The 15212-nt window shown below is 50.9% G+C and overlaps 1 protein-coding gene across 1 annotated transcript; it reads left to right on the top strand.

The window, feature by feature from the left end:
* Positions 1 to 834: 834 nt before the first annotated feature.
* Positions 835 to 4737, top strand: TGAM01_v206792 (COP9 signalosome complex subunit 2; the record flags this gene model as incomplete). Its single annotated transcript, XM_024549948.1, has 7 exons — positions 835 to 1249; positions 1307 to 1420; positions 1475 to 2061; positions 2126 to 2584; positions 3047 to 3168; positions 3228 to 3450; positions 3514 to 4737. 7 exons carry the CDS (start codon positions 835 to 837, stop codon positions 4735 to 4737), a joined length of 3144 nt encoding a protein of 1047 aa, XP_024405334.1.
* Between the last annotated feature and the right edge of the window lie 10475 nt (positions 4738 to 15212).

Raw genomic sequence — 15212 nt, 5'->3', positions numbered from 1 at the left:
GAGCACTGTTTTATACAGCATTCCCCTCACCCGGAGCACATCTAGGGGCCAAGATGCTGGTACTTAGTTGGCTTATACAACGCCAGTTGCTAATAGCAACATTACACCCATGAATCCTTGACGTAGAAAGCCGTCGGCATCGGGCGCGCACAATTGCCTTTGCTTCATTGTGAGCTTGCGCCGCTTAAACGCTTCATCCCCAAGATAACCATTCACCGTCGTTGGTGATTTACATTTACCCCAGGCTATCCAACTCTCGTTGCGGCAAGGGCGCGCCAGAGCATTCTGGCCATTCCAGATGAGTCTCATTCTCATCCTCCTTAGCCCTGTGCCCAGATACCAATACTACTAGCTCCAACGCAATTACGACAAAGCAGGGAATATCGCGCGAGTGCTGACATGGCCATTATCTTGAAATCAACCTTTCAATGGGGCATACGCGTTCCGGATGCTGTACCCCACTGAAAAAAAGTTCCCGGGGCCACGCCAATCATTGCGGCCGGGAACCTGAAGCTTTGATAAAGGCTTCACGCCTCCGGCTAACTTTATCCCTCTGCCCTTGAGCTAGGCGTTTGGGCAGATATTTGCCGTTTTTGCTATCTGTGCTTCGTATGCTATCGACGTGTCTTGCATATCGTGTCGTCATGTAGATGATCCATCGTCTCATCTCATCTCCCCTTTATACGCTTTACCCCAATGTTTTGCCCTGGTGGGTTCTTATAATACAATCGTTTGCAGCATTTCATCTTGTCATTCAATTTTTTTTTTTTGGCCATCAATAAAGGCCTTTTAATAATATAATTCACAAAATAAGAAGTCGAAACCGGTCCTGTCATGACACGATACGGCGCCGCAGCAGACGCCGAGTCTTCCGGCATGGGCTCTGATATCGAGGCCAATGGTGATGGATACTTCCACCATGACCGTATCATTGACGATGACGCCGAAGCCGACGAGACAACATCGCTGTTGCAAAACAACGACTTGCCAGCCGACATTGCGCCCTCCAAGGGATTCCGCCGCCTCGTCGTGGCAATGTGCGTGCTGTTTCTCTTCATCGCCGAGGTCAGCCAGTACATCCTCAACCCTCCCATGGAGCAGATCATGGAGGACGTCATATGTCGGCGTTACCACCCGGACCACATGATAGCGATGCCCCAGCTTCACGATGACCGGTGCAAGGATACAGAAGTGCAAAAGACGCTGGCCATGGTGCGGTCGTGGAGCACGTCTCTCGATATGCTACTTCGTAAGTGCCGACGAGACTCTAGTTTCTTGATATCGTATCACTGACAACTGAGCATAGCGCTTTGCGTGCAAATTTCCTTTGGAGTCGTTGCTGACAAGTATGGCCGTCGTCTTGTCATATTTCTCTCACTCTTTGGCTGTCTCCTCGAGCAAGCTTGGGTAACCGTTGTCCGTATGTATAACACTTCCCCCTTTCTTTCGCCTTTCTGACTTTGGCCTTGCACAGTCTTCTTCCCCGATACTTTCCCCATCTGGAGCATACTGTATGGCAGCATCTTTCTCCTGATTGGTGGCGGCGGCCAGATGGTCGTGGCCATGATTTCGACTGTCGTTGCCGACGTCGTTCCCGTGTCAGAGAGAACCGGCACATTTTACCTGATATATGCCATGAATCTTTGCATCTCCATCGCCGTCAACCCTCTCGCTGCATTCCTCCTAAGCATTGACCCTTGGCTTGCAATGTGGATCGGAAACATCGTGCTCACTATTGGCGTGCTATCGTCTGCTCTCATCCCAGAGACGCTCAAGTTTCGCCAGGCGGCCGACAACAAGCGCCGTAGCCAAGATGGTTCATCTGCCGCTCAGCAAGAATCACAGCTTCCATCGAAGCAGTTCCCTAGTGCGAGAGAACTAGCGCAGCGCGCGTTGTTTTCGGCCAAGAACGACGTGTCTCACGTATGGCGGTTCATCTTCACGTCTAAGACGGTCGTACTGCTGTTGCTCGCCTATGGCCCATTCTATCTCATCAAGTTGACGTTTGTTCTGGACATTTTGCAGTACATGACTCGCCGCTTCAACTGGGAGTGGTCAACTGTAAGAAGAGACCCCTTTCTAATATATCATCTCCAAGTACATGTACTGACACGAACATCATTAGGCAACATACGTCAACACAGTCAGCAGTCTGGCGGGAGTCTTCACCTTGCTGGTGCTGCTGCCACTCTCGTCGTCTGTTTTGACCAAACAATTCCACTTTGATTCCATCAAGCGAGATCTATTCCTGGCCCGCGCCTCCATCGTCATATTCATCGTCGGCAGCCTGTTCACCGCCCTAGCACCAGTGCCGTGGCTGTTTGTCATCGCCATGGTCATCACCAACATTGGTGTGGGCGTCAGCTCCCTGTGCCGAGCGCTGCTCAATGCCGTCGTGGAGCCGCATACAGTGGCCACGCTGAATACGACGATGTCTACCATGGAGACGCTCGTGGGCTTTTTGGGCGCTCCGGTCATGGGATGGCTGCTGAGTCGTGGCATGGAGCTGGGCGGCGTGTGGATGGGGCTGCCCTATTTGGCGACCACTTTACTGGGAGTCGCAGTCATGACGGCACTCGCTGTCGTGAGAGTTTAGAGAGCATTTCTCAAAGTGTAGGATAATAAGCAATAGATTGCTAGAGCATGAGCCTTGGAAAGAAAGAGAAGCTGCGCGGGACGCATAATTTAAGATGGGAGCTGAGACATGTTGGAGGGGCTATACAAACGGCGCTGGTGGCTGCATTCATAGCGTAACATACTTGACGTATATTTCATTTGTTGATATGATAATTCTTCTGTTCTTTAAATTTAATCGGCTCAAAATCTGATGAATGCTCCTTGATACCCGAATTATCAATGGTGTAAGTGCTCTGTTGAGTCTGGCGCTAGTCGGAGCGGAATATTCCTTGGTGCAGCTCCTATCGATAAGCCCCAGCGCCCCGCGAAGTTGTCACCTAAACAGATACAGACTCCACTGAAGCTTCGATCCAAGATACGCAGCTCACGACCATACAATTGAACATAGCGTTACTACTACCATCAACAGCTCTACGACAACTCTTTGTTCAGAAGACACTCTTCCTCTGTCTCGTTACGCTTCGATCACAACCATACAATCGGCGCAATGTCTGACGACGAGGATTTCATGCAAGAGTCCGATGAGGAACAGTTGGTGCTATTCCTGGGAAGCAGAGCGGTTCGCGGCGTGCTGATGCAATGCTTTGCAGATATGACTTCGAATACGAAGAAGACGACGACGAGCAGGAGGCTGGCGATGTCGATATCGAGAACAAATACTACAACGCGAAGCAGCTGAAGCTCAGCGACCCCCAAGACGCCATTGCGGAGTTTCTCGGGATACCGCCTCTGGAGCCGGAAAAGGGCGAATGGGGATTCAAGGGCTTGAAGCAGGCCATCAAGCTGGAATTCAAGCTGGGGCAATACGACCAAGTGAGCAAGGCTGAGCTCGCCGACATGATCTGACATCAGTTTACTGACAACTACCAACTCCAGGCGGCCGAACACTTCGCCGAGCTGCTCACATACGTCAAATCGGCCGTGACGAGAAACTACTCGGAAAAGTCAATCAACAACATGCTCGACTACATCGAAAAAGGCTCCGACGAGTCAGCAGCCGTGGAAAGCATCGAGAAATTCTACTCCCTCACCCTTCAGAGCTTCCAGAGCACGAATAACGAGCGGCTGTGGCTGAAGACGAACATAAAGCTGGCCAAACTCTTGTTGGATCGCAAAGAATACTCTGCAGTGTCCAAGAAACTTAGAGAGCTTCACAAGGCCTGCCAGCGCCCCGATGGCAGCGATGACCCAGGCAAGGGAACTTATTCGCTGGAGATTTACGCCCTGGAGATTCAGATGCTGGCTGAGACGAGAAACAACAAGCAGCTCAAGACGCTCTATAACCGTGCGCTCAAGGTCAAGTCGGCCGTGCCGCATCCCCGCATCATGGGTATCATCCGTGAATGCGGCGGCAAAATGCACATGAGCGAGGAGAACTGGAAGGAGGCGCAGAGCGACTTTTTTGAATCATTCCGCAACTACGACGAGGCAGGATCACTACAGCGGATCCAAGTTCTCAAGTATCTGCTTCTCACCACCATGCTGATGAAGTCAAACATCAACCCGTTTGACTCGCAGGAGACAAAGCCCTACAAGACCGATCCTCGCATCTCCGCCATGACGGAGCTTGTCGACGCATACCAGCGGGACGATGTTCACGGGTATGAGAAGGCGTTGCGAAACAACCAGGACATTCTAGCAGATCCTTTTATCGCAGAGAACATTGATGAAGTCACTCGCAACATACGGACCAAGGGTGTTTTGAAACTCATTGCGCCTTACACACGCATGAAGCTGTCATGGATCGCCAAGCAGCTGCGAATATCAGAGCCAGAGGTGCAAGATATCCTTAGTTTTCTCATTATTGATGGCAAGATCAAGGGATCGGTCAACCAGCAGGCAGGCATACTAGAGATCACATCTGCTGCCGACATTAGCAGGATCCAGGCGCTCGATAGCCTAACCACATCCATTCACGAGTTATTCGGGGCCGTGTTCAGAGAGGGCGAGGGCTTCCGGAACGAGCATTCCTCTTTTGAAGACGCGACTCCTGGCCTCGATGTCCAGGCCATGGCGAGCCTTGCGAAAGGCGGTGGCCGGCCGGCACAGCGCCCACTGCAAAGGTCTGGCAAGGGCAAACCTGCTCTGACGCCCCTTTGAATACAATATCACTTGTTCCTTGTTTCATTCTTTGTTTTTTAGCGCCTAGTTTTGGAGGCGACTGCGGCGGTATCCCCCTTTCAAGCAATTTTCCATGATAACCCCCACGCCCGGGACTTTATTACGGGGTGACTACTTCCCTTATTCAGGCGGCATTGCTTAGATGGAGAACAGGATCGGGTCTTGGGCGTGTAGATTCTTGTGGCGAGCGAAGGCTGGACGCCTGCCCTTGACGAGAAATACGACGTTGTTGCCATGAAAGGGGGAAATGGACTGGGATAGGCAAATATAGAGCGAGGCCTGCGATTGATGTTTGCCATATCAACAAGAGAAGAATCTGCTTACAAGCACCCACGTGTAGCATTCTGTAGACGAGGTGATCTTCAAGCATTCGCCACGACGATATCAAGGATGCGGGTAGCATTGCGGGTGGCATCCGAATGGCTCGGTAAATAAAGCCAGGGCAAGATTATCCGCAGTGAAGCGTGTCGCGTATCCTGTCCGATAACACGTTTGAGTTCTAGACCTCGTTTCGTTTCTAATGAGATTCTCTTATGCATGGCCAGTCTGCATGAATACAACCGTAGCCTTGAAAGACAGAATTACCGTGCTCCCCGGGATGTTGAACTGGAGTCCGATGAAAACCCCACTATAAAATACAATTAGTCAAGAGAATATCAGGTTCAGAACATGAAATATTTATCAAATGAAAGATCTACAAAATGGAGAGCACTTGGTGACCCGGCGAGCTCATATATGGACTCTCAATCCTGTTTTCGGTTATAAATAAGTCACTCGAAGCAGCAAGTCTCATTTGCCTAATCAAGCCGGAAGTCTACTGCCCGTAAACACACATCTCGATCTCCTCAAGTCCTGGTCATGTAGCTCTGATTCCACAAAATAGGCGATGTCGTTGTTATAATCCCGCAATCCCTCGTCTGTACGAGTACGGCGATGCTACGACTCATGTCTCAAGGCAGCCGGCGGAACAAGCTTGGTCCCACTGGCAAAGCTGCATGGAAGCGAGTTTACAATAAAATAGCGTGTCAGGGATCGCACATTAAAACAAAGAGGAAAAAGGGAAGGGAGACAGAGGGCAAAGAAAAGTGGGAGTGTTACACCGCGTAGCTAGGTCCTGGACATGGGTGAGGCATCTCCATTATCTACGCAGTGGGCATTGATGCTATAGGACGTATAAATCGACAGTGAATTGACCATTAACATGAGAAACGCGAAACTACCCTGGGACAGGGCACAGAACGGGCAATCCGAGCGCAAGTATTGAGCAATATAAGAGAGCGAGCAACTATTACTCACTCTTTGAGGCGGAGTTTTCAACATGCAGTGCAACGGGTTGCTCTCCATTGAGACACGATACAAGGCTTGTTCCACACAGCAACAAGTCTCGTATTATTTTCTCTTTTGTTCGTGCTCTGCATGAGGCCTTTGAAGTTGCATACGCGTGTATCACGACGAAAATAGAATCTACACTGCAGGGTAGAATAAACTGGACCTTGACACGGCACCATCACATCACATTACACACACACTTACACACAGACACACATAATCTACGGGTGCTAATGCTGTGTGGCCACGCACACATCATACGTAGGGCAGATGGCTCATGATGATGGTGGGCATTATCAGCAAAATAATGACGGAAAATAGAAAACCAAAAGAGGTTACTACCGTGAGTGAGGCAATTCATAATCTCTGCTAGGTACGAGTGCTATACCCACTCAATCCACGGCCCGCAGCTGTCACGCTCCAAAGAGGAAGCTGGAGACTATCGTAATAGAACGCTTCTCGTGCTCCGTAGTCTGACGACAATCGATCGATCCATCAGGTGCTCCCAGACCGGCATTTGCTTACCCGTGGATTCGCAAAACAAACAACTCTCCCCGATATACATTCTGTCTGTGTTCCTCTATATACACTCCTCTGCTGTGATGCCTGTATTTACTACTTACAGCCTCTTGCGTCTTTTTGAGCAACTCGGTTTCACTCCACTCCGGTTTCTGTAGTGTCTTACAAATGAGACACTTACACATCACCTTTTGGGGCAACGTGCCGCTGAAGACTGGAGATTCCTGTACGCCTGTGGTCGAGAAGCACAAAGATGTGGCGCCTACACGCTGTACAGAGCCCTGCGAGCTGAATGATTTGCTGGTCCAGAGTGGGGTGATACAGAGATTGGTTACATGTGGTGTGGTGCAATGTACATACATGTACCCGGCTTCCCGGAGACACCTGACAGTTCATAATTCTTCTGCATGTTGTTATGATGTCTTGTATCAGAATTTGCATAATGTGCTCCCCTGTTGTTATTATTGCGCCTGGACCCTACGTGGCTGCTCCTAGTGTTTGCTTTCCTCAACTCTATCTGTCCGTCTGTGCAGAAGGTTTACGGCTAATGCTGCATGTCTCAAATGAATCGCTCCATCAGTAGTTGCTTGTGATCGTGCTCTTGTGGACCCGGGGGCATGCTGGGATTCGTTTGGGGGCTGGAAGAGGGCGTGACGTGAGCTTCAACTTCCTTGCTTGGACATTCGGCTTTGGGACCAGATCTCCGGCGATGCTACAAGTACAGTACTCCTACAAGGCTCTGGTACGAGAACATCAAGTCGGCTCCGGACCCTGTCGGTTCCCGCGCAGGGAATGCTGGAGCAAACTTGCATACATGATGCTAATTAGTGGAAACATGCTAATTACAGCGGACATCATCGGTGATGCTAGTCCCGGCATCACTCTAGAGTGGCAGTAGTGGCGGCGGCGGCGGCGGTAGTAGGTACATGAAGTAATAGTGTCGACGGGGGCCAATAGAGGCAGAGCTGGCAAGCTGGTCTACATCTTGTACTGCGGACAGGCATCATGATGGAGTGGAGATTTGATGTTGGTAGTCCAATCAGTTCCCCAGAAAGATGAGAGAGGAGAAGGCCTGGTGCGTCACGGACCGCTCAAAGCGCATGGCTTACCCATTGACGTTTTTGCCGACTTAATACGGAAGAAGGCCAGCTTTGTATATTAGCTTGGTGGCTTCGGGGATGATGCTGAGCGAGGCAGTGAGATAAGGAGGCTTTGGCAGCCCTGCTGGTGGAAAGCAGCATCAAGTGACTATGCTGGTAATTACAGAGGTGAGATGTCTACTCGGCTGGTCTCTCGACCCGACGGGATATTGCAAGATATTGCGAGGGGGGCATGGGGCATGCTGGACAGAAATGCTTGCTTCAATGCTTGCTTGTATGCGTGTATTTGTCTGTTATGCAGGCTGCTTGTGCGTTTATGTGAATGTGTTGTGCCGTGATTGGAGTTGAACATTCACCTCCAAGCATCGTGGAGAGACGGCCATATAATGATGGTGTTGCTGTACAAGTATCGAGGTGGTGTGCTTGTGGCGGAGATGAAAACTCTCACCTGATGCATACGTCTACCTACATGTATTTGATCCTAGACGGCCCTCTGCGCGCACTTTGCAGCAGACTGAAACATGCAGCGGGATATGCAGAAAATACGGCCGCGTACATGGGAGATGGCCCACGCAAGGTTTGGCGCTGGTACTCGAACTGATGATGGTAGAAACACGGGCGCTGTAACTTGCACCGTTCTTTATGCATGTACGTTGCTGCTATTTGTGGTATATACTGCTCCGTACAAGGCATGAAAACCATCAAGATTACTAGCAGTAGATCCATGGTATTAGCAGCAGTACAGCCAGGTGGGGGTCACGGTGGTATCAGCGTTTGCCTTTGCAAGGTGTGGTGGTACGCAGATGGGCATGTGCAGGAGCTGAAGAAGCATCGAGTACATGTATGCCACTATGGGGATAATACAGGGGGAGCAGCTTGTGGAGTGGGCTGTTGTTGATGGCTGTCCAGCACTGAGGCAAAGGAGCAAGTACAGGGAATAGGCTTGTAGAAAGAGCTCGGTTATGGCTGAGCTCATGTGCTGTATAAGTGTTGCTGGCATAATGACTGCAACTAGTGATATACGAGAGACACATGTGATGAGACAGACTCGATAGCTTCTCATGCTAGACCTAGGACTGTGGACTAGCGATATATGCTTGCACTTGTCTGCTGCATAGAGCCTAGATGGAGGTATTAATCGACTTTCAATCTACGTATAACCCGTGTTACCGGTCAGTCGGTAGCAGCCCAGCGGTTAGAGTACAGCTGCGGAATACTCATACAAGCAGGTACAAGTACACGTCTACCTAGCCAGATGCCATATCACCCATGCCTCGACTGGCCAACCAGCCTCAGAGATCATTGTCCGTTCCAAGTAATTCTGCAAAACGGCTGAGTGGAGCCTCTAACGGAATTAAGAGCTATGCATTCTGCAGAGAGCAAATACTAAGATGCCTGGTGGAATGAAGCAGCTTGCTGGGATATCTCAAACCAGAGCATGAGGTACCTTGGGTATCCGTGCGTAGCTGGTCTTCTGAGCTCTGGGTACCTGTACCTGCGCCTGTATGTGCGTGAGATGGGCATGGGTGGACGGAGTATCCGTAATTAATGTATACCGACGAGGTCTACAAGTATATGTGCCTCTACACAGAACGCCCCGTCTCGGAGGATATCAATGGGCCTACTTTTTAGTAGCTGCTAGCATCATCTCCATGCTGGCCTGCGGAGTAGCAATATTACACGTCGTTAATTCTGCGCAGGATACTGCTCTGATCGGAGCCCTCACTGACTGATTTACAGCACTTGATGCGACCGGATAGCTCCAAGATGGAGGCGATACCACGCTGCTACCAACGACAAGGCACGATTAGCGCCATTGGCATACAAGGGTGGTTGCATTTTTGTTAATTTCGCGGTGGGATGCAGCGGACGGGACGCGGAGAAACTTGCCCATTGCTGGTAAGGGCGAAGCCAGTTTTGCTGGTGATGCTGGGACGGTGTAGTGTGTCATGAGTTGTGATGGTGTGTATATCGCAGCAACACGCATGGATTGAGTTGTGTGATGCTGTATATGCCAGCAACATGCATGGACGTGACAACAGGCAACTTCAGTCCACAGTTATTCGAACAATCTTAGCGAGGAGACGAGAAGAGACGAGCGTGAGAGAGAAACTTACACGCGTGATTGACTGCGCGGAAACCATCCGAACACACCAGGATGCAAGTCGACAGTTTCCGGCGCCCTAACGTATCAGTGCCTATGCATTGGAAGACAAGACTTCAGCCTCTTTCGCGCAAAACCTGTTTATAAGTCGCACCACTGCTTCTACAAGGCTTGGCCACCTCACCTCACCTCACCTGCCAGGCAATGCAAGAGCCCTCATCGAGCTATACAGCGTTCCGCACAATGTAAGTGTGCGCTGTTCTTCGGCTGCGTGCTTATTGTCTCAGAGCAAGCCACAGCGGCCGCTGCAGCAGCCAATCGGCAGGCTACGCGCTGATGACTTGATTTGCATGCGTGTCGTTGCAGGCCCAGGCATAGCATCGGCTGTTGCTGCATGGAGCGAAGGAAGCACACGCCCGCGGCAATGGGTCTGCGTGGCTGTTTGTTCCTTTTGGCGCCCCCGGTCTTTTGCAAAGTAAAATATAGTGCTAATATTGATATTGAGTGCTTTACAGGACAATCCAGTAGGAACATGCCATGTAGAGCCGTCACAGGCTTTGCTTCAAGGATTAACCATCTATCACGTTGTACACAGACTCTAGTCTCTCCCCCAAGACCTTGTAGTAGTATCAATCTGCAACCGTCGGTATCTCGCTCTCAACGCCTAGCTGGAACACTATCACTAGTTCCCAGTACTATTGATGTTTGCTCCCCTAACCCATGAGATCTTGGCGGCCCCTCTCTTCGTTTTAGTGGCCGAAGGGCAAACAACTGCTAGTGCTACCATGCTAGCATAGAGAAAGAAGTCAAGGCCGCTAGGGAAGAGCGCTGAGATCGACAGCGGGAGCTATTTTGACGAGGTCATGTTCATCGGCCTGGGCCTGGGAGCTGGGGCTACGTAGAGTATGGAGACGGGCGGCTGGTGGCATGCAGAGAGCTCGGGTCAGGATTTCGGCAGTCGACTGACAACATGGCAGAGCCTGCTGGCCGGTTCTCCCCATGTACAGATGCCGTTGCTTGTGAATACCTCTAGGTACAAGCAGGTATACAGCACTAAGACCTGGACATCACAGCGCTAAGCAGGGCTCGAGGGCCGTTGGGCACATGGCGCTACATGTGTCGAGGCTTCCAGCAGTCGGCGAGCTCGGGTACCTACCAGGTAGTTCCCAGCATCTCATCTCCCATCACAGACAGACAGTCCGTTCCCCAGTGCCCGTCGAACTGATCTCTTTACGACTGCTGCTAGTACTGCTCGAGCCTAGGCGGTAGCCTGTGATTACTCTTTCGTGCTACTGACCTCCCTATTGAGTTAGATGGTTGAACAAGGACCTGGAAGGGGTCTGTAAGTGGGGAAGCAAAAGGAAGATCAAAGGAAGAGAGGCAGAAGAAGCAAGTGGCGGCGAGAAAGATTGCAGCAGGCAAACAAGAACACAGATGGGCCGGCGAATTGTACCAGAACCGTGCAAGTGGCCAGTAGCAGCGCCAATGTTGGAAGCGTCAGTGGGGAGTATCGGCCAACTTTATTTCAAAAATGGATGTACTAGGTATATGTATGTATGTGACCAACAATTACTTGTATGTCTGGCCTGAACCCTGGTAACTGAGAGAAAAAGAGAAGAAAAGCAAGGGAAAGCCAAGGAGAAAAAGAGGAACAAAAGAGGAGCCTACAATCGATGATGCCTGTCTGTACATACGAAACAGCTTGCTGCTTCTCCGCCTTGGCTTAGCACTGATTGGGCTGGCTCAACACGGCCTCGGTGTCTGATCGCCAGGAAAGATGATGTGTAGCTTACAGTCCAGCAAGCAATAGGGCAATGTACTCGCGCAAAAGCCCAATGACATGACTTGGATGCTGGCCATGCACACCGACGCTAATCGACGAATAGGCAATGAGGTAGGGCACACTTAGTCTACACGTAGGTAGACTTGGCAAGCAGAGCAAATCCGCCGTATGTAGGCAATATGTACATTTACTCTCATGCGTTGTGTGGTCTCGACTCTCAAGCGCCCGGCCCCCGGAGCTGCAGCGATGCTGCGATGTGATTTACTTTTCACATACATGAGCAGCCTGTATGGTCAGCCAAACATCAGCCCGAAGGTGAGGCAGGAGAATTTCGCCCTGGTCACAAATAGGGCGAGGAAAGTTTGATCACCACGCAAGCCCTATTCTTATTCTGGCAGGGGATAGACATAGAGAATTGAACGTATCGGCTGTATAGCTGTGTAAGTGTCTTGATTCGTGATATAACTACCGTCTTACACTCGTACAATGAATGCATAGAGCCATTGATTGCAAGCGTGGAATAAACTGGGGGGGGCACCAGCACACATTGAAGCTGCCGAGATAAAGACGCATATGCTGCGGGCTGACCGATTCCAAAGCCGCGTCCAATGGGAGAGGTCAGGTCAACGGATTTTCAAGTAAAGCACTCCATGTGCATAAAACAAATGCACGCAGTTGGCGTAGTTGGTTATGTTCGGCAACTTGTCTATACTATTTAGCCCTACAACTATGACTGAATAAAGACACCGGCAGTAACAAGATAGGTGTGCCAAAGCAAGGTGCCACAGAGCATGGATTCAACATGCGAGTACAGACGCACACACGCCCGCATCGCTCCGGGCACAGAGGCTCATCGCCCGTTGCATCGTGATGGCTCTGAGTCGTTTCCGATACGCCCTGCTTTACTGCCACACGCGCATGTCATCACCGGCGACGTGCAGCTCGCACAGGCTCCAGAGAGCAGAAACATACTGTACATGTGCAGTATAGGTATACGCATTGACTGGAGCGGGGGCCATACCCGTTACTTTGTATACACAAGTGTGGACCGCATGTACGCATATGCAGGTTGATGCTTCCGAGCCTCGCTCTCGACGAGCGGCGTAACCTCCTGCAGCAGCATCACATTACGAAGACTTGCCTACACATTGACTACATGTACCTAAACGACATGTACATGGTCCTACATGTAGTAATTTGATCTCACATGCTGTGCCTGTAGCAAAATACCGAGCACCGGCCCCAGGCTCCCGCATCTCGTCCTCGTCTTCTTCCCTTCATCTCCTCTCCCTCTTGCAAAAGCACCCCCCGCGCAGTCTGCCAGGCTCCTGGGATCCTGGCTGTGACCGGCATTGCCGCGTGTGGTCCGAAGAACGACGCAGCCAATCTCGCACCCTGTAGCCTTTTTTTTGCCCTCCCTCTCTTGGTTTTTTTTCCAAGTGGCCCCCGGCTTCGATAATCTGCAGCTACCCTCCTGTTACATGCAGGCATTTGTTCCTTCTCCCAGCTATCGGGGACGTAGCAAAATGGCCCTGGGTACGTACATGTATGTAGGTATACCTCTGAGGTGCGGGAGCACTACCTATTGAATACTAATTCAATTACAAGGAACAGATTAGCAGGTGGACTATAATCTGAATAGCAGCACGAGTAGCAAACAGCAAGGCCTATAGGCCTACGTATCAACACCAGGTACATGTAGGTAATCATTCGGACATGTACTGATTGAGTGGAAAATAGAAAAAGAAGAGCAGCAACGCGTTGTCCAGTGCCTAGACCTCAAGCTCCAGTCCCTTGCTCGTGCAATGCAATGCGATGTAACCGCGTCCCAGGTACATGTTCCTTTGGATACTGTACATGTACTTGCACCAAACTGCGGCATTGTCTGCGGCACATTAACCTGCTTGTGAGTTACAGCGCCCCCGAGTCTTGTAGGTATGTGTAGGAATCATTGGAACCAAACAATCAGCGAAATGCACTGCAGAAATGACGACACCGGCGGCCAAGTTCCAGCTCGCCTCAATCTTGCTCCAGTGCTTGGCGTAATACAGGGGCAGAAGCATAGACTGAGGCAAAGGCAATGACCGGGACAGTATAAGACGGGCGGCGTGTGTCAGCAAAGCAGGCTTGCTGTTTCTTCTTTCAGCTCGTATACGGAGCCGTTTTATTTTGATACTATTTGCGCCGGCAGTTGTTGATGACGCATGTCGAGCTCTAATATTATACCATATATTATTTGATTACGCACTAGACAAATGAATGGTAAGATACAAGGCCCAATTGCAGCTGCTTGTTCGCTCACCTTCTGTCCCTTTCTTATCAACAAGTCTGGTACTTACGAGTAAGTAGTATCAACTACCAAGCCAGTGCCTAGACAAGTGTCTACCTAAAGCCCGCACGAAGTGTCACTACAGCTCACCCTAGGAAACATACAGTATCCACCCAGCAGAGTACTTGACAGTACAAGAACAAGTACAAGTACCTATACGCAGTTCCAGCAGGGGAGGGCATATCCCAGCAGTGGCTGGCTGTATCATGTGCGTGCGTGTGAGTGTGTGTGTGTGTGTGTGTCTGCTCCATCCAGAGTGCTTGTCTGCCATACATGGCTCACGTAACAGTTATAAGTACAGGTGAGTAGGTAATGGATCCATGCAGTCGGTTGCGTGCTTCATCCACGAATGCTATGGTGCCATGCCGCAGCGGCAAAAAAGGTGGCGCTCTAGCATGGAAGACCCGGGGCTAGAAGGAACAAAAAGGCTTCAAGAAGGGAGAAGCGCACAGCGTCAATACCTCGAGTCAAGAGGCCGACGGGCAGGGAGACGAAGAGAAGCCGGAGTATCAGATGAGGGGGTGAGGGGTGGCAAGCAGAGCTGAGAACATACGTCTGCCTCGTATAAACGAGCTGGCGAATAAGCCGAATGGCAATGGCAAAAGATGCCTGTACACTTGCTATAAGAGAGCCTTGGAGACGAGGCAAAAAGATATCGCACAGGCCATGCGGACCTGAAGCAGCGGTTCGGGTTCGTCTCCGTAGTGCCGGCTGCATGTACAAAAGACCAGGGCCGTATCAAGTTCCATGAAAAAGCCAAGACCGAGATCGAGGAAGGGAGCGTTATAACAGCCAGTGTCACAGACGGTGACGAGGCTGCAACCCAACCCTACTGTCTGCTGTACTGGCTCCTACCCAGGCATGACGGGGATATCCCAAGTCCATCGTCGCCTCTACCCTTCCCTTCCATCTCGCTCCGTGGTGGCTGCCAGCACGTACATACATGCTGCTAGTGCTATTAGCACTATCGCGTTGTCCTAGATTACCCGCGAGTTGCGTGGGCTCTTTTGGCCGGGGCGACTCCCCTCCCCCTGACGGGTTTTTTTTCAAGCTCTCCCGGTCCGCACCTTGTTAAAATTGGCCGTCTTTCTCACCGTTCTTTGGAAGCACGAGCATGGGGGTTAACTGCTGAATACGTAGCTAGTACGGACCTCTTCACCTTGCCCACTCTAGGCTGGGGACCAGATCGCTCCCCCCCCAGAGGTCTCCCCAGAGGCTCTTGCACCTGCTGGTGATTTTTCTTTTATCCGGATTGACCTGTCTTTTGTTCCTGCAGCACCAATGGGCCCT

This window comes from Trichoderma gamsii (assembly GCF_001481775.2).
Source record: "Trichoderma gamsii strain T6085 chromosome Unknown Scaffold_23.2, whole genome shotgun sequence".
Classification (NCBI taxonomy): Eukaryota; Fungi; Ascomycota; class Sordariomycetes; order Hypocreales; family Hypocreaceae; genus Trichoderma; species Trichoderma gamsii.
This window is presented reverse-complemented; position numbering and strand designations above follow the sequence as displayed.